The sequence below is a fragment of the Pholcus phalangioides genome, unplaced genomic scaffold (assembly GCF_987345545.1).
Source record: "Pholcus phalangioides strain wild (caught in Gottingen) unplaced genomic scaffold, Ppha-v1.0 ptg000014l_1, whole genome shotgun sequence".
NCBI classification, from domain to species: domain Eukaryota; kingdom Metazoa; phylum Arthropoda; class Arachnida; order Araneae; family Pholcidae; genus Pholcus; species Pholcus phalangioides.
This window is the reverse complement of record NW_028301607.1, coordinates 11,599,077-11,623,804: the sequence shown is the minus strand read 5'-3', so window position 1 is coordinate 11,623,804 and position 24,728 is coordinate 11,599,077. Positions and strand designations below refer to the sequence as shown.

The 24,728-nt window shown below is 38.3% G+C and overlaps 1 protein-coding gene across 1 annotated transcript; it reads right to left on the bottom strand.

Moving 5' to 3' along the window:
* Positions 1-12,170, bottom strand: mRpL24 (mitochondrial ribosomal protein L24). The gene is made up of 6 exons (XM_089241742.1): positions 12,075-12,170; positions 7,848-8,136; positions 5,576-5,671; positions 4,248-4,351; positions 3,323-3,459; positions 1-173 (listed from the first exon to the last, which is right to left on the bottom strand). Exons 2-6 carry the CDS (start codon positions 8,124-8,126, stop codon positions 37-39), a joined length of 753 nt encoding a protein of 250 aa, XP_089097868.1. The 5' UTR covers positions 8,127-8,136; positions 12,075-12,170; the 3' UTR covers positions 1-36.
* Between the last annotated feature and the right edge of the window lie 12,558 nt (positions 12,171-24,728).

Below are 24,728 nucleotides of genomic sequence, written 5' to 3'. Positions count from 1 at the left end.
TAGACTCATAAAATAAAGAATATTTTATTTGTACATCTAATACCAATACGTTTTACATGGGATTCTGTCCTCTTTGATGTCCATTTCTTGCATAATTTCTTGTTCGAAAGTACATAATTTTGGCTTGAAAGTAACTTTCTCGACATCTTTTGCCTTTGTGTCCTTCGGTTGTTCTAGTATGAGAAAAAAGGATCAACAAATGCATTTCATCGATTCAAGTCAAATTAATTTTTACTAGCTTTCACATGACAGAGAAATTGAAAAATACTCAAATTAATTTAAGCTGAATACAGTATACAGGGTGTTCGTGAACTGTTTGTAAGGGGATAATAGTACCGATCAAGGGACTCTGTGTAGTAGTGTGGACATTGTGCTGGACTCTCCCTGCAACACAGTGATGCAAATAGTTAAGGTTTTCAGGCCATCATTTGATAAAAATTGTTTGTTCAGATTCGAAGACTGTCACCTGTTTGAGTTGGTTTTCAACGGACAACGCAACAACATAGTAGTGGTCGGTTGAAGCTGGTTTTCTGCAGTTTCCCAGCTTCAAGACGCAAATTCAAGCCTGTCTTCCATTTCAAAAGTCTCTCGGCAGAGAGTGGGCAACACAACCAACAACGCAATTTCTACACAACATGAAAATTCAAGAATTTACCATCTTTCAATTCAAAATATGGAAGCCAGATGGCAACACCAGCAAAGAACAAGAGACAAGCACCACTCTGACAATGCATTAAGGTCATGCACATGCATATACTCACACAACACGTTCCAATTTTTTAGAAATTTTGCAGAAGAATATGTATGGTTAAGTAGTAGCAGTATACCCATCAAGACGAACAATATTTACCAATCCTCGCAAGTCTACTTAGAGTGTCAGAAAAGCGTAAAGTAAAGCGTTCATGTTGAAGTTTCAACAGTGAAAAAAAAAGAGAAACTAATAAAATCATAAGTTGCACAATCTGATGTAGATTGCGAAAAACTCAAAAGAGATGCTCGAATGATATCCAAGGATGTCATTACATGGTTCACATCAGCAAATGAAAGACGTGATGCATTCTCTTGTACACTCCAGGAGTCATAGTGGTCTTGTCTGTTGCAACAAGCATTCATGCTTATGAACTCCGCAGATTCTACATTTGTCTTGTACACCAATGCATTTATATGCCCCCACAAGAAGTGCAGTAAATTTAGGTCTGGTGAGCATGGAAGCCTCACCACAAGCCCACCACATCTGATCCACCCTCCAGGATATCTGGTATAATTGAATCATTTGAGTCGCACCAAGGTAATTTTCTGCACGCGAGGGCTAATTAAACCGAGACCTACAATTTATTGCCGGTTCCGAACGGCAGGCTTGTTTTTTATACTCATCGAGAGGTTGGGGCTCTAATCCCTCGATGGGGGACTCCCTGCAGTAGCAATTTTTTCTGCGGCCATATCACTGTTTCTTTTGTACCCTTGTGTCAGGAAAGTTTTCTGACAAGGACAAACAGGGTATGTAACTCGCGACACCTCTAAACATCCTCTGGTACTTTAGGCGAGTATGTTATCGACCTGGGCTACCGCGCCCCAGGATATCTGTCATTCAGGACATTCTGAGCAATGGTGCTAAAGTGTGCAGGGGCTCTATCATGCAAAAACCACATGTCCCTCTGTGTGATGGCAGGAACAAGCTGCAACAATTTGGGAAGAGCTTTCCTCCAGGAAAACACAGTATAAACTGCATTGTGCCCATAGGCTCCATCATAAATATTTTTTGTCTTGATATAATTACTATCACCACTTTAATTTTTTTCTAAACAGTCTAAGTAGGATTTTGGCTGTGGTTGGGGAGAGTGATTTTTTGCCACTCTTACTATACTCTACTATAAAATAATAATAAATAAATAATTTTACAATTTATTTGTTCTACTTGAAATTCACTGCCAAGGACGGTTGCCCCCCCCCCCCTCTAATTATGACCCTTATTATGGCATTTGCATAGATGGTGTTGGATAAGATCAACAATTTTTTGTTTGCTGAATTAATTAAGATCATAAAATCATGGTCAGGATTAACACTGATACAGAAAGATTGTTGCACATAGTTTTTGCACTCATGCCAGGGGGTTTGCAACATCCGGCCCATGGACCAAATGTTGCCCATCAAGGTGTTCAATCCAGCCTGCTAATGGCTTTCTGGTAGAAAATTAACAGAATGATCTATACTAATCTATTTCTTTTACTTTTGTCAAGGTGATATCTCCTTTAAAAAAATAGGAGGGAATCGGGATCCATACAAGACACTGACAATGTTTATGACAATAATTGGCTAAGGTAAGTATAACCAACAAAAAACTGTTAAATGCAAGTATGATTGCAAATTATAGCAAATTGTTATCAAACTGGGTAATAGTTTACAGAAGGTCATAGAATTTAATTTTCCGCAAAAAAAAGTTAAAAAAACTCACCACCAGCAAGGAATGGTGCTGTATGCAATATTGTTAAACGAAATGAGACGAAGACATCGGTTTAAAATGTTTTTAATCACTTCTAAAACATGTTACAAAGCATGTTCAATGTGGTGTCCACCATTTCCTGAAAGCAAGTTCAATAACATTACTGGTTTCTCAACAGTAGCTCTTAACATATCTGGAGGAATTTTATGGACACAATGTATCACATTTTTTGATTTCACCAAAACCCCACAAACAGTTTCCTTTTAGAAATTATTAAAAACATTCTAAACCAATGTCTTCATGTCTTATTTCGTTGAACAATATTGCATACAGCACCAATCCCCCACTGGTGGTGAGTTTTTGAACTTTTTCCTTTATTTTTGCAGAAAATTCAATCCCCTGGCTTCCTATAAACTATTTTTTATGGCCTTTTATGGCCATTTCAAAGTGGAACTTTAATTATAAAGGCCCTGTACTTCAAAGTTTCAAAATAAAGGAACCCAGATTCACCCATCTTTATGGGAATAATGTTTCAATGTCTTGCAAAAGATGTGAGGTGGGTGAATTTGGTCACGTCATGTGCCTTTGTTCCAGGAGAAATTCTGACAAACACTGAGCAGTTATCTGAGTATCAAACTTACGATATCTCTAAAGATACTTTGGTACAGCAAGCACATATCTTATTGCCTTTGGCTATAGTGCGATCCAGGGAAATGACTGCATGTCAAACAAGCAAAGTTCAACCTTACGTTATTTAACAGTTCAATGAAAAATAGATTAATGTGTAATATTGTAATTAGAAAACTGATACGAAAGAAATGGAACAAATCTATCAAATGTGAATACATGCAAAAAATAAAATAAAATATTAGTATGCATTACCAACGTAGTATTTCTTTTCCTTATAATCATAAGTTTCTTCAGCCATTTTGGGCAATGGTATGATTCTTCCCGTCCTGGTAGATACTCGTACTTCTTCACCTTCCTCTGTAAACCTCCATACAGCTTTTGTTGGCTGGCTGAAAGGACAACAGAAGCATTGATATAGACATGTTGCAATCAAATCTTATTAAGAAGTCCATATAGTTTTGTACAAATTTCTCATAAGTGGTAAAAAAATTTGTCGTCATCAAGAGATATGTCTAGAGTAAAAACTGAAAGACCAAATAATTGTGGGCATGCGGTTATCGTGTGGACTCTCATCATGGCAATCTTGATCCAAACCTCTCTGGAGGCATAGTCTCATGGCCCCCACATCCAGTACCAGAACACCAGGCTGAAGAATTCAGTGAGCCCTTAGCCAGACTTTCTATGGGCCCCCTAAATAGTGAATTTATAGATGAAAAATCTAAAAATTCACAAGAATCGTTCCTGGGCCCTGTCAGCCCCATCCTTGTGAGGGCCCTGGGGACAGAGGTGGCCAGTTTTTGTGATAAGCATGTACAATAATAAGTGACCTATTAATAGTGATTAATGATAGAAACTATGAAGAATAATGAATGATATTAATCCATCCCTTTAGTTCAAGTAAAAAGAACAAAAATAACTTTTTTGGAAAATTTTTTTGACGTATAAAGTGGGAATAAGGGAAAGCTTCATTATTTTTAGCTCATTATGAACAATTATGTTTTATATTTAATAGTAGTCAGTGTATTTGTAACAGAAGCCTTTTGACAACCACTTGTAATACAAAAATTCTCGCTATGAACCGTATTTGTTATATCAGACTTCTGCTGTATTATTGAAACCATCTTCCAATTTGAAAATTGACAAAAAAGAAAGAAAGAAAGAAAACCCCATCACATACTTATCACCAGGATCGATGAGTGCAACTTCTGATGTGACTAGAAGCGGTTGTTCCTCTAATATCATGGATTGAGGCATTCCTTTTCCTCCGATAAATTTAGGTTTCTGAGGTAAATAAAGTGAAAAAAACTGTTTTAGTATTACAACAGTATTTTCAGCATAAAAAATCAAGAGATCATTTTGATCTGAGAGATCTGAAATTTGGCCCAGGGGTAGCTCAAGGAAAAAATCTCTACCTGTGCTGGGCATGTTTTTTGTCACCTGACCACTTTCTTTGATTGGCAAAGTTTTTTTCCCCCTCCTTTCAGCATGGATTTGGTGCCCCACCTAGAGTAGCACAACCCAATAGTTGCCCTGTTTAACCCCTGCAACAGCAAAGATTTTGAGCGTTTTATAACACCCATATTTCAAAATATGGGTGTTTGTAATTAAACTGACATCAACTCAGAGTGGCTCCATCTTACAACCAAAATGACACCAAACTTGGTAGAGGAACTAATGATGGCATGGGAAAAAAATTCTGCAAAACAAATTATAGCCTCAAACATTGCCAATAGGAAAATGTGGCACTGTGTAGTGTAATGTCATGCTTTATTCATCCCATTCATCGCCCTAGCGAGGACATAGACCACCTTCAACGTGACTACTGTTTTCGTGGCCCATGCTTTGCTGCACCTTCTGTACAACGACCGGCAGTCGACTATCACAGTTGAGATATCTGTAATTATTGTACAAAGTACAGATGACAGGATACTAAGCGAAGATAATTGAAAAGAAAAGTCACATTCCTCAGTGGGGAATTGAACCACCAACCTAGCACTTTCTGGGTGCATGCTTTACCAATAAACTACAGAGGACAGAAATTTTCTTTCCTAAGAACACTATGTTCCTTTGGGATGAACGGGACTGCGTAATAGACAGCCTCTTAACTCAACAACGGCCTGCGCAGTACCCTTCCGCCCAAAGGAACACAGTTTTTTAGGGAAGAAAATGTCTATCCTCTGTAGTTTTATGGTAGAACACATGCCCGGAAAGTGTGGGGTTGGTGGTTTGATTCCCCACAGACGAATGTGACTTTTCTTTCCAATTATCTTCGCTTGGCATCCAGTCATCTGTACTTCATACAATTAGCGGGGAGGTTCATCATTTTATTCTGTAATTATTGTCTGTTCTGATACCGGTTTCTGTCCTCTGCCAGGCCCAACTTTAAGTGAGCCTGGCCACCTCAAACTTGCCAAACAAGCCTTTCAAAGCATTAATGCAAGATAAAATGTTTAGGAGCACAAAAATAGAAACAGTGAATCATGTTATGAAACAATGAATACTTACGCAATTGAGTCCAGCCACAGTGACCCAGTTCCTTTCTGTGACAATGTAGTTGACGATTCCCTGCTTTCCCTTGTCTTTACCAACCAGGATTTCAACCTGAGACAGGAATTAAAAGACATCACCATAATTAAAAAAACAGAGAAAAAAACTTAGCAATTAAAACATCCATTAAATTTTTTTTTCCAACTCTTTGCTGCAAGCAGTGGCATATTTACAGGAGGAGGGAGGGTTTAGTGGGCTGTAGCCCAGGGTGACAAGTTCAGAGGGGCAGAAAATTTGAGGAATGAATGGCCAAGAAAATTAGTAAATAAAAGAAGGGCAGCGAAATTTGTATAACCCTCAATAAATCCATCTCTGCCCAGACATCGAGGGATTAGGTCAGTGAGTGACCTAGAGCAAGGATGCTCAATCTTTTGGAGAGAGTGGGCCACTTCATTGGTTGAAAAATGTTTCACAGGCTGCTTAGGTGATTTGGAATTGAGCTGTGTGCCACTCAATTGATCTATTTCAGTGCTACAGGTCACTTAAGTGATGTGTTAATGTGCCGTGTGTTACTTATGTGATCTATAAATGTGCCATGGATCAATTAGGTGATTTGGAAACGTGCCATGGGCTGCTTGAGAAATTTTTAAATGCACCTTGGGTCACTTAAGTAATCTGCAAATGTGTCACGTACTAAGTAAGTCACTGGGAACTGTGTTGTGGGTCACTTAAGTGATCTGTAAATGCATCACGGGTCACTTAAGTGATCTGGGAATATGCATTCTTAAGTGATGGTCAACTGCACCATGGGTCACTTAAGCGATCTGGTCATGTGCTGCTTAGTTCATTTGTTCATTTCTAGAAAATTATGTTTCAGGTCACGGGCAGAATCAGATGACTACGAGGGCTATGGGTTAAGCATGTATGACCCAGAGAGTTTGCAAGCACATGAGTCAGCAAAAGAGTGCCTTATGGCACGAGCAAGTATATGAATGACCAAATGAGTGATCTACAGTGCGAGGGATTGGGTCAGCGAGTGACCTAGAGCATCTGCAAGTATGTGAGAGACCTAGAAGGTGTTCAAGCATGTGAGTGACCAAAACAGTATGCAAGCATGACTATAGGTAACTTTAACACAAGTGTATTTGCAGGATTTGGGGGGGGGGGGGGGAGAAGACCAAGTGAACTATAGCACAGGGTGGAGAATTCGGGGAAATAGTCAAGAAAATTAGAATGAAAGGGCAGCAAAATTTGTGTAGCCCACAGGCGGCAAAACCATAAATGCGCCTCTGGCTGCAAGAAGTAAATTTTCATGCAGATGAAGATCAATCAGAATGCAACCCACAGTTTAATGCTGATCCTGAGCAGGCTTCACACCTCCAAATATAATCATGTGAATTATCATTGCAAATAAGTTAGACAAAGTCTATACTTAAAGCAGAGGTGCACATCCTCCAGCCCAAATGTAGCCTGTCAAGAGGTTCCATTCAGCCTGTGAAAGTTGTTTTGGCAGAAAAGCATCAATGAACACAATGACATCACCATAAATAACTGGGCTGGCTATATTTCATTAATTAAAAATATGTAACCTTGTTGTCAAAAGCACGTAATGTTTTCATTTGCAGCAGAAACAGTTGTAAAAGGTAAGTAAAGTTGCCACTTAAAGCAACAAAAAATTCTCGAAGGAAAGTAAGTCGCCAGTTATAGCCAAAAAATTATCAATGTTGTCGGGTGAAATTGCCAACTATTGCTGAAAAATCACCAGTTGCAAAAAATGATGGGTACTGCAAGTTGAAATGTATAATTCGCCAGAAATGCTTATATGTTCACTCAAATATACTAGATGAAAATAGAAAAACAGGACATAGAAAAATAAAAAAGTTGGAATAGCTGCCAAAATCCATCCAGTAAGATACAGGTTGTATGGTCACGCTTAGTACAGTCAAATCCTGTTATTACAAACTCCACAAGACTGGAGAAATCACTTCATTATAAAGCAATTCCAGGTATTTCACACTGTTTCTATTCAAACTTACTTATCTGGGGGATTGTAAAAGTGTTCATTAAAACAAAATGTTTGCTATAACTGTATTCGTTAAAACAGGATTCGACTGTATACAAGCATCTGGACTGTAAGCAGCATAAATACTGCATATCTAACCTGCGGTGAAGAGATTGTGCACTGCACAAACTGTTCACCACACTGCTGCTCAAAATAATTGTGAAGAATACGACATTAAAAACTAAATTATGTAATTTTTTAAGTAAAAAAAGTGAAATTTGGCAATACCCGATCTCCTCGATATATGGTCCAATCTTTGATCGGTTCAACGATATCCTCCCTAATTTTTTTTGTAGGATGATTTGCTTCATAGAATTCATATGTCCAAGGTCTATCCATGGTATAGGTGAACGTTTCCCTTTTGATTACTCTGTCTTGGTACCTTGGGTCATTTCTTGGTGTCTTATACTCGATCTGCTCCTTTGCCCTTTCGATATACTTCTTCGGGAAGTTTGAGAACTCTATTGGGAGTTTGCGAGGATAACGGAGGATCCTAAAGATTCTCATCTTTCAGCAGCTGTGGAACGAAATACAAAGGATGATTAGAGAAACTCATGATTCACAATGAAGCATTTAACTCAATTGAGAGTCCAAACAAGAGAAGATACAAGAACGGGAACAGTTTATATAACCTGTCTTTATTCCATTTTGGAAACAATTTTGTGGCAATATATCAAGTATCATTAAAAAGTATAATGTAGGTTAGGTCATGAAAGAATCTTTTTTTATTTAATGCGAGTTATTTGTGCGAAGATAGGTCCTGCTTTCAGCTTCCAAGAGAACTGGGCATCATAAGAAAGTTCTGCTTGGCAGGAAATGAAAAAAAAAAAAAAAAATAGCCAAGAGGGCTGTTCCTTAGGCGACATTTAGCACGATTCATAGCAAAATTAATCAATTTTTTTTTTTTCATTCAGTGATTGCAGATCGGATCTCATGAGTTTGCCATCAAATTTACAATATTGTCTGCTGCTAATGTTTTACCTTTGTGCTTTGCAGTGCCGTTTTAATGCATGGGCTCACCCGAGCACGGCCCGGAGCCTCAGAAAATGTGAAGTACTTGCATTTTTCGAGAATTTTCTAGGTAGGGCCTCAAAAAAATACTTGGTTCGGAAGGGGGCCCACAATGCTCTTAAGACGGCCCAGATGCTTTGGCTCTTTCAGAATTTTTCATTGGCTACCAGTGGCATATTTAGAGGAGGCATAGTGAGCTCAAGTTCGGGAAGGGAACAAACTTGAAGAATGAGCGATCAGGAAAATTAGTAGAAGGGGGCGCAAAGCAGCAAAAATTTGATAGCCCACCATATAAACCTGCCTCTGCCCAGAAAGCAAGGGATTATGCAGAGAGTGACCTGGAGAATTCACAAGCAACTGAGCGAACAAAAGAGTGGCCTAGAGCATGTGCAAGCATGTGAATAACCAAAAGAGCAGCCAAGAGAGCAATGAATGAATGAATGAATCCAGGACTCTGTGACCCAGGGTTCAAGCTGGACTGACCAAAAGAGTGAACTAGAGCATGTGCAATCATGTGAATGACAAAAAGAGTGACCTTGAGAATGTAATCATGGGAGTGACCAAAAAAAATATGCAAGCAAGTGACCAAAAGAGTTTTGTTAGACACACAAGCTTATTTACAGGAGTGGGGTGTAAGCAGATTATAGTACAGCAAGGAATAAGTGGTCAAGAAAATTAGATAAGAATGTGGAAACAATGGCAAAATTTGTGTAAGCCATAGACGACAAAACTGTAAATTTACCTCCATTGGTAACTGGAATGTATTTCAACCCACACTGATTATCTTTAAAGACGCTATTTTTAATTCTTACATCCATTAACGTAGATGGAGTGCACAAATGTGTAGGCCTATGAGGTGAATGTACGCAAAAGAAGAAGTCATAAGCACCTCAGCTCTCTAGCGTTTATGTGTGTTACTTAAATTACTATTTTTCCATGGACAAATGTTCTTCGATCTAATGAAAAAATGCTGTGAAAGTTGGTCTTATACCAGCGAAATAAAGTCTGGTTTCTTGCCAAGTGCCGTTAAATTGTTGTCCAAAAGAGCCAATGCCAACAATTATGCAAAGATGGGTATTCACCACCAAAATGTAATGGCAGTGTCAATCCTATATCTGCACACACACACGTCGCAAAGGGGCCAAAACCTTGATGCAATCAAAAACTACTAATTTTGCAGTAACTTTGTTCGCAAGTTCATTTATCACTTCGATAGCCATGATTGTCACCCATGAACTGAGTTGGGAACAGATGCAGTATAATCCAGATTGCCAAAGCAGTATAATCCCAGACTGCCAAAGACGCCATTAGTCGCAGAGGCTGGCATAATGACGCCAGGTTGCCAAAACTTCTCTCTCGCTTCTAGAATCATCCATTCCAGGTGGCACTTGTAGTGCAGGCAATTCAAACGGCTAATATGGCATCTTTTCCCTTTGTGTGCTATACAGTCGGATCCCATTATAACGAACCCCAAGAGACCAGAGAAATCACTTCGTTATAATGAAATTTCATTATAAAGGATTCCCAGGTTTTAGTATTGTTCCTATGTAAATTTATCTGGGATTAGAAAGTGTTAATTAAAACAGGATTTTTGACTGTATTTGAAATAGCATCATTTCATTTTCCAACGCATCGTTGTCTCTTCACTAGGATATTAACTAGATTATACAGCATAGTGTCTGGTTGTATTTTTCCGATATATTTTTTGTAACTTCCACATTTTTTTGTCATGCCTTCCATTTCTAGTCTCGTAAATATTATTTCAGTTTATTATTTAAAAGAGTCTGGATACCCAGAGAGACTTATGCCTGAATCGGATTTTATTTCAAGGAGATTCCAGGTTTTATTTTGTTTATGCTGAAAATATTCATTTGTACTGTTATATAGGCCTATACACTGAAGAGCCACAAAAACTGGTGCACCTGCCTAATATCGTGTAGGGCCCCCACGAGCACGCAGAAGTGCCGCAACAGGACGTGGCATGGACTCGACTAATGTCTGAAGTAGTGCTGGAGGTAATTGACACCATGAATCCTGCAGGGCTGTCCATAAATCCGTAGGAGTAAGAGGGGGTGTTGACATGTAGGGTCCATGGATTCATGAGGTTGTCTCCATACCCGTACACGTCCATCAGCTCAAAGCAATTGGAACCGAGACTCGTCAGACCAGGCAATGTGTTTCCAGTCCTCAACAGTCCAACGTCGGTGTTGTCGGGCCCAGGCGAGGCGTAAAGAGCTTTGTGTCGTGCAGTCATCAAGGGTATACGAGTGGGCCTTCGGCTCCGAAAGAACATATCGATGATGTTTCGTTGAATGGTTTGCACGCTGACACTTGTTGATGGCCCAGCATTGAAATCTGCAGCAATTTGCGGAAGGGTTGTACGTCTGTCACGTTTAATGATTCTCGTCAGTCCCGTTCTTGCATGATCTTTTTCCGACCGCAGCGATGTCGTAGATTTAATTTTTTTCCGGATTCCCGATATTCACGGTACACTCGTGAAATGGTCGTACGTGAAAATCCAAATTTCATCGCTACCTCGGAGATGCTATGTCCCATCTCTCGTGCGCCGACTATAACACCACGTTCAAACTCACTTAAACCTCGATAACCTGCCATTGTAGCAGCGGTAACCGATCTAACAACTACGCCAGACACTTGTTGTGTTATATAGGCGTTGCCGACCGCAGCGCCGTACTCTGATTGGTTCCATATCTCTTTATTTGCATACGCATGCCTGTACCAGTTTCTTTGGCTCTTCAGTGTAATATTATTGATGTGTGTGTGATTTCCGCTTTTATGTTTTCTATGTTGTCGTTTTTTTGTATTTATTCGGCGACCGTAGCGTCTGTTTGGCCATTGCGACTTTCGTCGGGGCCATCAGACGTGTTTGGCACCGAAAAGAAAGTCGCCAAATCTAGATTATACAGGATCTGTTCCCTGAGTTGGCAATAAAATAGCTGTTTGGACGGGATAGGAAAATTAACAACAAAATGGTCAACCCTGTGTTCTGGGGGAAATACTTTTTAAATATATTTGATTGAGCAAGTTCGTTCAAATAGTAAACTCCTTACACCGCTGTTTGGCGATTTGTTTTTTATTATTTGTTTTCATTGACACACCTGAATTTGGCGCTATTTGCTAGTGTTACAGGAGGGATGATAGGTACTTCCTAAATATGTTGGTATGACGTTTTGCGACATATAGATGTTTTGGCATTGCCTAAAACTTGGCGACAACGAAGGTTTCTGATATTTTGGACAATTATTTTCAAATCGAAATCTAGTCAGTTTCGAATGTGAGGGCAAGCAAATATGTCAATAACATAACGGGTAATATGAAAGATCTACGGTTCTGTAAATTATGAATTATGTTATAATATTATTACAAAAAATCAAATTTCGCTCTACATATACGTCATTGAGGAGTATTTTCGTTGATAATTACCTTTACTATCACGACTTCTCTCGTTAGCAGCTGAAAAAAAAATTGAGAAAATTTGTTTTGTAAACAAACGAATGTCTGTTGCCACCGGCGAAAAACAAATAACAGTTAGAGTGTGCAGAGTTGCCAGATCCTCAAAAAATGCACAGAGGCCTGTACATCAAAAGGCCTGTAATCCTCAAAAGCAGTCGGAAAAACAGTCCAAGATTTGTAAGCTTGTGCTGTCATCTAGGAAGCAACAAACAAACTACTACGTGTGACGGTGATATAGCCCAATTGTGCGCAAACCGTGTGTCGCGTCAGTGAACTAGAGGTGTCTCGCGAAAGATTCTCAAAAATAAAAACTTCCAAATAAGAAATTCATTCTTATTTTAAAATACATTACAGCTAAAGAATGCCTTTATTCAGCTGAGTAAATTACCGTGTGTCATTCAATGGGATTTCATCAAATTCTACTTGTACAATAATCAATATATATCGGCTCCGTCATGCCAGAATCATGAATGTGCAGTGTCCTTGTACTAAAAAGTACGCGGGAGAATCACAGGATTTCAGAATTGTATATTTTTCGAAAATTAAAAACACAGAATAGAATAATAAGTAATATGTTAATACACGGAGGGAAATGTGTCTACGTTCTATGAACAATTTTTTTTTATGGTCGATTTCAAGCTTAGAATCATTTTGAAATCGGATGATTATTTCTTAATCACCGTGTATACGAAAATCAATGACCATACACCTGACTACACTTCCATCTTACATCTGGGACAAAAGTACGTCAAAAACACAGTAAATATTTTGTGATATTTAAAAAAAAAACTTTATATCTTTGGAAAAACCAATATCACCTAATTAAAATCGGAACAAGCGTTCCGAAAAAAGCTTACGGGACAGCACGTTTACTGGCAGAAAAAAAAACGGAACGTCCTGGAAAACCGGGACATATAGTCAGTAAATGCAGGTGTCGCTGATTTTTTTTTTTTTTTTTTTGGTATAAAGGGAGTCGTGCTTCAAAAAGTTTGCACACCACTCATATAGAGTACAAAAACGCAGTAGTTCGTTGTTTTTCTTATATGTTATAAAAATTGGATTAATGGCCTCCCACAAGGGTGGGGCTGACAGGGCTACAGCAGGAACGAGTCTTACAATTTTCTGCTTTTTCATACCATAAATTCACTATAGAAGGGCAACTAAACATCCTAGCATAGGGTCGGCTGCAAGATGTGAGTGGGGGAAATACCTTCATTTTAGGTGCCGCAGCGGTTTCACGGGGGTGGGGGGGGGGGATAGCCCCAAGTGAAATGTGGTAATTCGTGAAATTTTCGGAACTTCTATATGATATGATGATATTGCAACAACAACAAATTAAATAACAAATTCAAGGAAACTTACAGATTAAAAAACGATTAAAGCCGGGACATATTTCAAAAAGTCGGCATGCAGAAAAAAAACTAAACAAACAACAGAAAAACGGGATTGTCACTGAAAATGCAGGGCATACGGTCACTTCATCCTGATGAGAGAAATTTTTCAGTGATTTGTAAAATCACTTCTCACAAGAGCGAGCTCTAGATCCGCTCTTGGTTCTAGGTGGGGGGAGGTGGCAGCTCTGATCCTCACTATGGGTCATCTCAAGGGTATCCATAGGCATCGGGGAAAAATTATTTTTCTGAGTCCCCTGCGCTCCTCCGTGGCAATGAATTTGCATGTGCTTGCAATCAGATATTTTCAAGGTATTCCATTTTCCCCACATCCTGCAGAAGAGCCCCCCCCCCCCACCCCGTGAGATCTTGAGTGGGACCAGAACAGATTTTTATGGGACCATGCATAGTGAATTTATAGAGTGAAAAACAGAAAGAAAAAATAATACAGTCAACTCCCGTTATAACGAACTCCAATAGACCGGAGAAATCCCTTCGTTACAACGAAATTTCGTTATAAAAGAATTACAGGTTTTTTTGCATTTTTCCTATGTAAAATTGTCTGGGTAATCAGAAAAGTGATCGTTAAAACGAGATTCTCGCTATATCGGTATTCATTAGAACGGGATTCGACTGTAAATTGTTCCGGGGGTCGGAGCACTCCACACTCCGTCAGCACCACTCTTGTGGGGGGGGGGGCGGATTGTTTTTTTCACCGAGCACAAAGAAAGAATCAAATATAAGTGAAGACTGAAGTGAATTAGAAGAAAAATTTATTTGCTTTCAAGCAAAGAAAAATACTGCAGAGTGAAATTCGCTACCAAGACTATGTATTTGGCGAAAATCGTCCAAAGAAAATTTTCTCCGTCATCGTTGCGTGTGGCTGGACTAATCATCACATCGGAGCTTCTTATTGCAGATTAAGATCAACTCCGCCACGATTTTTGCCAATAAAAATAATCAGTTGAACGTCACATAAAATAATAATATTATCACATTTGAGGCGAAGGAGGTGGTTCTTAGAAATTCTCGAGCGAAATATCCTTGCGTGTGTGGCGAGACTAATCATCACACAAAATCATCTAGTGACAATCAGAGCAGGGTTGAGTTCGTGATTGGTTTTCGAAGAACACACTCATATAATAGCGAAGATATTTCCAGTAGCTATCGATTTGCAGTGCGGAAACAGTTTTCTATTTGAACAAGCCTTCATGAGATATGTATGGATGGACTTTACGTCAATAACCGTAAAAACGATATCGTACCATGCCCGAAACACCTTTAATCAGTATTGTTTTTATTGGAGCTGTTGCGATGTTGATCAGATTTCATGCTGGTATCATCATTATTGTTCGTTTGAGATTGATACAAGCGGAGTTGCATGAATACTTAGTGATATGTCTCTATATGCTGTATTTTTCGGGTTTCTTTACGAGTGTCGGAGTTCCTTGCAATTCAAATTATTCTTCGTGTTTTACATTTTTATTGTCACAAATTATCTGGTATTTCAAAACTTAAAAATTATTAGTCCCTTCTTAAGATTGAAAGATGTACGCGATTTTCAAGAACAAATTCATGCAATGAACAGACTAATGCCAATCATTCTGCTGATTGTCATTCGCAGAAGACAAGAGCGTATCAGGAACCTTCTAACCAGTCTCCTCGAACTTTCGAAGACACTTGATGTTAAACATAGAAAATTGCTTGTGATTATTATGCTCGGAATTTCTACTTTTATCGTCTTTAATATAATATTCTTCGTAATCGGTACCATCTTCGTGGATTTCGATGACCCAGTAGGCAATATGATGTTCGGTGTTATAACCAGTTCTAAATGGAAGCCAACAGAACCATTGAAACGCCTGATATTCATCGGGATCTCGGTTTGTACCACCATTTATGCGCAACTGCCATTTCATGCTATATTGTTATTCTACAGCGTTATCTGCGTTCACATGTCTATACTCCTCGCGGCGCTGAAGGAAAAATGTTCAAGGGCGACTTCTAATCATGACATACTCCTGATCGGAAAACTTTGGGTCAGAGTAAACGATTGCATCTGCAAAACAGAAGAAATTTTCTCAGACCTTATTTCCGTTTTAATGTGTGAATTTCTTCTTGCATTCCATCAAACCACCTATGAAACTATGAGTTTGCCGAAGATATTCACTTCTACACCTGGGGTACGTACGCTGATTATACTCGAGATCATCAGTAAGTTCTTGAGATTGTTTGTTGATTTCGTGATGATGGCTTCTTGTGCCTCGACCGTTTCGGAGAATACATCTGCTTTCCAAGCTACCTGCAATAAGAAACTCAAAAAGGAGGTCAGAAGACAGATGTACCTCATACCACGCTGCCTGAACGCCGATTCAAAGGCGCTGCTGCTTTTGCGTTCGATGGCTTCGAGGGAAGTAATGAGACTCTCCATGCTCCAGTTCACGTATTTCGAATCGTCTATGATTCTGAGATGTATTGGAACTATCGTCAGTTTTGTCATGTTGTTTGTTTTCACTCGCCACGCTACCAATGAAGTGATGGATGAAAGAGTCAAATATTGGAATTCCTAATAATGAAATGTGATATGTTGTGATCTTTTAAGCCTGCTTCGCATATTTATTTATTTATACAATATTATTGGCCCCCCCAATAATAAAAATATTTTTAGTGCTGATAGTAGAAGACCAGGGTACACAACATTTCAGTCCGAGGGAAAGATATGAGGTATTTTAGGCACTCGTAGGTCAAAAATTTGTATGGAAGATGTCCCTAAAATAGAGGTACAAACTTTAAAGGGAGGTAGAGAACATCAAAGGACTGAGAGAATCGCAAAGGATCCGTGACCGCAAAAGCCATCGTACGTCGCTATGTAGCGCTGTTCATGAAAGTGCTGGAGTGGAAATACAGTCGGCCCCGCTTAAACGGGAAAAATCCTCCGGCGCCAAATCCATCCCTTAGGCCGGGATTACACTATAAACGTTTTATAAAAATTCTTTTATAAAGCTGGAAAAATAAAACCGATAAGTTCATTGGTTACATTCGAGCAAATGCAACTGATCAGGTTATTGGTTGCATTTGTTAATTTTTATGAAAGAATTTTTATAAAACTGTTATAGTGTAATCCCAGCTTTAGTAACAACGTTAAAAATCATCGCTTAATGTGGTAATTTAAACGCCTTCTCCCCGCTTAATCTAGTATTAGCTGCACACTTCATATGTATATAATACGCATCAACTACAGTACGTATGTACGTACAGGGTAAGCAAAAAGTCCGTAGAAACTTTAAAAATGAATAAAAACCGGAATAACACCGAAATAAAAAACGGTTTGCAGGATTAGCATCGCTAGGTGACGAGAATTTTTTAAGACAGGAAAAAAATAACTTAACAGCGCTGGCATACACAAGTCAAAGAAAAGTTTATCGATCCAGTCCATTCCATCTGTCGGAACTGAAAGATGCGATCCGCCGAGAGGTGTCATGTATACATCCGGAGCTGCTGCATCTGCTGGATTTGTGACTCGCCTGCAATGTGTCATCCTCTGTGGTGGTGGTGGTCATGTGGAACATATACTGCTGTAATAAACGATTTGGTGGCATTCTGTTCGTTATTTGCGTATCTTTTCTTTGACTTGTGTGTGTCAGCGCCACTTATCGACTGTCTTTTGAGTTTTTTTCCTGTCTCAAAAAAATTACTGCAACCTAGCGTTGCTAACCCTGCATACCGATTTTTATTTCGGTTATTTTTCCTGTTTTTATGAATTTTTAAAGTTTTTACGGACTTTTTGCTTATATATATATACAAATATTCACTGAAACAGCAGGTTTCTAGTTTTGGTGCACTTTCATGAGTGAAGGAAACATATATAAATATATTATTGTGTATTATTGTGAGAGAACATAATATATATATAAACTGCTAGCGAACACTATATAATGTTGAATTATCATGGGCGTAAAAGTGTATCCGGTCCATGAACCCAAGGTCACTCAATATTTGTCACCATCTCGATAAGACATAAAAATATTTGATTTGTGCCCTTCCTCCACGCCACAATATTTGTGAGCCATGCCAATATTTTCAATAACTTCACGCCTTTGCATATTGCACTTGATAACACTACGAATTTGATAACGCACTATTAGTCTATAGATCGTCTCTCTACGAAATTATTCTGATGTACGGCCCCTCTAGTAAAGACAGGCATAGGAAAAAAAGGGAAAAGAAGATTTCGAGTGAAAAACGTGTTTTTATCTACTCATATAAAAAATTCTCAAGGCAACATTCGTATCTCAAATCTTCTCAAATACTTGGCTAGCGAAAGAATGGTATTTATATTTCTTCTGTAGAACTTCCGACGTAATATTGCGTCAGAAACACTGGAATGGTTAATACAATAACTCTTAACTTGTGTGGTGCGATCCCTCTGGGAAAATGAAATAATAAAGTGTGTGATGGTTCTAAAGACGCCAAAAAAAAAAAAAAAGAAAAGAAAAATCTAATTTTTTATTTGAGTCAGTATTTTTTATCTTTTTTGTTTGTTTGTTTGCAGATGTGATTGCTGATTATCATTTCAATAATAATACAACTTATTATTATTGAAATGATAATCAGCAATATATTATTGCCGTTTATCCGTATTATGCCAAATGTTTTTTTTATGCGCATATTTTCTTGCATTTTTTTTTCCTATTTACACATATATATGTATATTATATGTATGAGTATTCCACATGCGAGGGCGCATGCTACAGATCAGAATGGCCGATGTAGGAAGGAAGACGTCCATCTCTCTCGGTAAGATAAGAGCGCCCTCTGACGATGTGTACGGGACGAAGACGTCGACGAGACCAAGCGTAGCCTCCTACACTGACGCTTTTGTTTCATTATTTTGTTTCATATTTTTAATCAAGTTCTATAGAATAAACAGTCTTAGTGACCTGCTAAATGTGTTCATGTGATCATTCTCCACATTATTATTGTTTATGTCAGTGTGGCAACATGTCTATTTTTATGTAGTCAAAGCCGACTATCATTGTTATTTGTTTACATTCGGCTTATCCGCACCCAGACCAGACCAGCATCAAAATTTTTCCCCCATTCCCAGCTCCAAAGGGCTGATAGTGGGAATAAAGACGGACCAAGATAGGCCTATGAAGAGGGTGAATGTCAGTTAGTGTGTGCATGTACGTTGAAAGAAAGATTATATATATATATATATATTTTTTTTTTGTCAACTTCGAGGGTTCTGGTTATGGCTGAGCTCAATTAAGCACAATAATTTCAGACGAAAAAAAATGCCACCACACACCAACAGGCCAGATGGGAGTTGAAATGAAGACAGTTATTGCACAAAATGATAGGTGGATCATCATGTAAATTATATGCAAGTTCCGAAGAAGGTTCACAGTTCATCAATTCTTCAATGAAGTTTTTATCATACACAAATGTTTCAAAAGTAACTCGTTGTCAAACGGGTGAAATTTTTTTTTTTGTATTTTTTCATAGTTTTGGTATAAATATGGTTGTATAATATGATAAATAAGAGCCAAGTATATGATATAATAGATAGGCGCCAAGTAGAGAACAAAAATGGATAAATAGGTGCCAAGAATTAGAAGTAAAAAATACAAGATGAATACGTAGGTTCCAAGGACTAAATAGGTGCCATGTTACACAAGAATCCGTAAAGGATAAGACATATTTACACACTTTGTACAGTCACTTATTAGTATCTCAAATTTTCCCAATGAAGATGGAAAATTTGTTTTGGCCTTCTATAGATTTTCCTCCGTGCGTTGGATCGAAGCGGAGGAGTTTCATCATAATTGATAATGTTTTTTATTTGTTTTTTTTTCTTTTCAAACCGAGAACAACTCAGGTCTATCGCCATAGGCAATTTACTACCTAGTGAGTTGTGCCGGAAGTGTAAGTGTGTGAACCTAAGAGTTTGAGTGCGTGTCTAGTGTTGTGTATGATTTTTCAGTGCTGCCATCTATATCTCAGAAGTGAAGTGTTTTTTATATGCTGAAATTCAGAGTTATTCATTAGCTCAAATTGGTTTTTTATTGAGCTGTTTTATGTAAGAAAAAATTTTAGGAAGTGAAAGGTCATGGTGAATGTTATGATTACGAATGAACCAAGGGACCCGTACAAATCTCCTTAATATCTTGTTCTGCATTCTTTGCAAGATTCTAATATTTGTTTTTGACGCCGGAGCCCACGCTGGGGAAGATTATCCGCACCATGGAGGTCATCGAGTTTATATTACTGTAAAAGCCGGATTTTTCCTAGGAGCAGGTTTTTTTTCTGTGATGCGTGGAGCTTTAAAACGCTGATTGGTTAAAAAACTTGAAATTCAGGTTTTTTGACCAATCACAGTTTTTCACGCTGGACGCTCAGCAGAAAGCCTGCTCCTAGGAAAAACCCAGCTTAATGATACATTGTATATTATTACGATAATATACAATATATCATTAACTCCTTTCTATCCATAAAGACAGGAATAAAAACAGAAAAAGAAAGACAAGAAGGACCTGTGTTTTCGCAAGTGCGGGAATGGACTGTGCGGAATCGTCCCCAAATTCCCCATGCGCGGAAATGCCTGTCGATACACCATATTGAAAATGTGGCAAACCATTATAAAGGCATATAAACTATTATACATATAGTAACAGGATTAGAGAAGTGACAAACCATTGTAAAGGTATATAAACGTCTCAAACGCATTGCTAGGGAACCACAGTAGCCAAAGTAAACGTTCGGAAAGTGATTGTTGAGACCCAAAAACCATTGTTGCCCGACAGTTTTTTGTCCATTTGGGGCACTTGCCCTGCTCTGACGAAATTTTAAAGTAGCCTATCGTTTAAGTCGGGTCCCATTTGGTATATGCAGAATTTGGTGACGATCGATATAAAATTGTAGATTTGTATAGAGAACATACACACACACAGACACCTAATTTTATACATATAGACTAGCTATGATACCCGGCGTTGCCCGGGTTTTCTTCAATGAGGCTTTTTTGGATCACGTGATATCTCCGTGATCCAAAAAAGCCTCAATAGTCGCCAAGATGGCGACTTCTTACGCGACTCATGAAAGAAACAAATCTAGATTTAAAGAAACGTAAAAAAAAAAATATATATATATTTTTCTTTTTCTAAAGGGTGCCAGGTATTTCGATCCCCCCCCCCCCCCCCCCACGAACTTCAAGTTAGCCATCTGCCTGTTTCAGCTTTCAAAAATGCTTAATTGAAGCTGTGGAATTTCTTCGATGTACTTTTTACGGGCCCGTAATTAATTTTAAAATATCTTACCCCGCATGAATTTATGCAGTTTGAATATCAAAAGACAATACGGAGACATTAATTTTCATGCTTGAGAAGATATAAATAAAAAGTTGAAATCAATGTTATTGCATGGATATCCAATTCGAAAGTAGCTCCGGCTAATTACTTCATATCTAATTTTCTGGGCTTCGTATATCTCTAAGCGAACTCAATACTTCAAAACTTGAGTATTTAATACAATTTTTAAAGTTATTGATGTGACAAAAAAAAAACCCACAAAATTTCCGCATTTCTACATTAAAATCGGCAATTTTACACTGATTTCTATGAGGATCACCCTTTTCTTGACCCTCAAAGCGATGCTGATGGTGATTATGACGTCTATTCAAAAAGCCTCGTTACTGGCAGGATTGAAAATGTATCAAACCATTATAAAGGCATAAACTATTATACATATGCATATACTAACAGAATTAAAGAAGTGACAAACCGTTGTAAAGGCATGCACACGTCTGAAACGCATTGCTAGGGAACCACGGTAACCAAAGTTAAAGTTCGGAAAGTGATTGTTGAGGCCCAAAGTTTTGAGGCAAAGTGGGTGGTTCTTAGAAATGTTCAAGCGGAATGGCCACGCGTGTGGCGAGACAAATCATCACACCAAGCGTCTTGTGCCAACCAGAGTCGGGTCGGGTTCGCGTTTAATTTTCGAAAAACACACTCATATATAATAGCGACGATATGTCCATAGGCTATTGATTTTCAGTGCAGAAACACTAATCTATTTCAACAAGCTTTCGTGAGATATGTATGGATTTTCGATGTTTTTATTCGAGCTGTTGCGCTGTCAACCAGGTTGTGCATATGCCGATATCATCATGATGCATTTTATTTTTCGTTTGAAATTGATAAGCGGAGTTGTACGAATAGTGCCATGTCTCTATATGCTGTATTTTTCGGGTTTCTTTACGAGTGCCGGAGCTCCTTAAAGTTCAAATTATTCTTCGTGTTTTACATTTTTGTTACCATACTACAACTGGCAGTTCGCTACAAAAGTTTTATTAATCCCTTCTTGGGTTTGAGAGACATATTCGATTTCGAAAGACAAATACATCAAATCGACAAATTAGTAATGCCAATCCTTCTGCTGATTGTCGTTCGTAGAAGACAAGAGCGTATCAGAAACCTTCTAACCAGTCTGCTCGAACTTTCGAAGACACTTGATGTCAAACATAGAAGACTGCTTGTAATAACTATGCTTGGAATTTCTACATTCACCTTCTTAAATATAATATACTTGGTAATCGGTGCCAGCTTCGTGGATTTCGATGACCCGATAGGTAATATGATGTTTCGTACTTATACCATGTCCAAAAGGAAATTTTCAAAATCATTGAAGTTGCTGTTATACGTCGGGCTAATGGTTTGTGGCAACATTTATATGCACTTGATACATCATGCTTTATTGTTATTCTACAGCGTTATCTGCGTTCACATGTCTATACTCCTCGCGGCGCTGAAGGAAAAATGTTCAAGAGCGAATTCTGATCATGACATATTGCTGATCGGAAAACTTTGGATCAGAGTAAACGATTGCATCTGCAAAACAGAAGAAATTTTCTCCGACTTAGTTTTCATTTTAATGTGTGAATTGCTTCTTTCTTTCCATAAAACCACTTATGAAACTATGAGTTTGCCAAAGATATACACTTCTACACCTGGGGTACGTACGCTGATTATACTCGAGATCATCAGTAAGTTCTTGAGATTGTTTGTTGATTTCGTGATGATGGCTTCTTGTGCCTCGACCGTTTCGGAGAATACATCTGCTTTCCAAGCTACCTGCAATAAGAAACTCAAAAAGGAGGTCAGAAGACAGATGTATCTCATACCACGTTGCCTGAACGCCGATTCAAAGGCGCTGCTGCTTTTGGGTTCGATGGCTTCGAGGGAAGTGATGAGACTCTCCATTCTCCAGTTCACGTATTTCGAATCGTCTATGATTCTGAGATGTATTGGAACTATTGTCACTTTTGGCATGCTGTTTGTTTTCAATCGCCACGCTACCGATGAAATGATGGATGCCAGAATCAAATATTGGAATAATAATGAAATGTGATATGTTGATCTTGAAGCATGCTTCTCACATACAATCTAATTGATAACATATTCTTAGTGCTGATAGTAAAAGACCAGCCCAGGGTGGAAAAAAGTTTTCAGTCCGACGGAAAGATATGCGGTATTTTCGGCGCTCGCGGACCAGAAACTTGCATACAGCATGCCTTATAAATATAGGTACAAACTTTAAGGGCAAGGTAGAGAACATCAAAAGGTTTGAGAATTGCAAAGGAACCGATGATCGCGAACGTCACCACACGTCGTTAGACGGTGCAGTTCATGAGAGTGAAAATACAGTTCGGCCTCGGTTAATCGGCTCACGGATACCCCGCTCAAACGGGTGACATAGAGACAATGTTAAAAATCCCCTTTTAATATGGTGATTTCAACGACTTTCCCCCGTTTAATCAAGTAAGTATTAGCTCCACACGTCAACTGTTAATACACATTAACTACTACACACACAATACTTTTATAGGCTGACGCATTTGAAATTAAAGGAAAAAATAGGTTACTAAGTTAAGATAAATACATTTGTTAGAGTAGGTACTAACCTCTCCAAGTATTCAAGCTGTCATCAATACGTACATTTGATTATTTTATTTTTGTTTACCGTTGAGCCAATAGAGCGTGGTAAGAATTGTGATAATTGTTGATTAAATATAATTTTTATTTCATTTTTGATGTCTGAAGTTTTCGAAAGCATCTCGAAATTTATCCGAAGCTTTATTAATATTTGATCCTGCATCTGCATTCAATATACAAACTATACTGATATTGTAAAATGACAATTGAGTTGTTCCCCCCAATCGAATATATTGCGTGCTGGAAATCTGGAATCGTTGATGACCGATTAAGCGGGCGGGCGGGGTTGTATGTGATTTTTTTTCTCATGCTAGCAGTAGTCGTGGTTGCTGTAGGAGGTGAGCATGCAAGCAACGATATACGAACAGGGAGCTGGCAGAAAAAAAATGCGGAAAAACCACACATTTTTTTTGTCTGTAGCGTTGTCATAAACAGCTCCGTCTCTAAGGCAATTTTAATTTTTATGTTATAAAAATTATATTAATTACATATAAAATTAGAGTATAAATAAAATAATAACAAATATTTACGATATTTCCTAGGGGTTCTAGCTCCGCCTAGCGACGTACGATGGCGTTTCCGTTTAGGGGTTCGATGGAATTCTCAATCCGTTTGATGTTCTCTACCTCCCCTTCATGAAGTTCGTACCTTTATTTACGGGACACTCTGTTTAAAGTTTTTGTAATTTACTGGATATATATTCCCGTAAATTTCGGCCGTTCCAACTTTATTTATAAAATGTCCAGGTTTTTTCATCCAGTTTTGAAAGAGGCTCAGTTGAAATTTTGGAAATCACAAGAATTAAGATTATTTTTTTGGATTATAAATTTTTTATATTACGATAAATGTAACTCTAAATATCATGATTAATTACAGTGATATAAATATATTCACTTCATGCATTTGTCAAATACACTCGTATACGTTTTTAACATTTTGACTTGCATTACAATTCATTTTACACGATTGGCAACTTTTCGGTAATTCTAGCTATGCTTGACAACTTCACTGCCTTTGACAATTTTACGGCTGCAACTTCACTTGCTTTGACAAATTCTTTTGAGATATCTCGCGTTTTTATGAAAGAAATACGGTAGCCTATGTATTTATTGTGTTGTGTTTATTGATACTTTTCTGCAGGAACAACTTTCGAGGGGCAGATGGAGTTTCTTTATTGGCCGCATTTGGCCAGCGTGCTGAAGCAACTCCACCTATAGAACAAGGCCTCCACACGAAGTTTA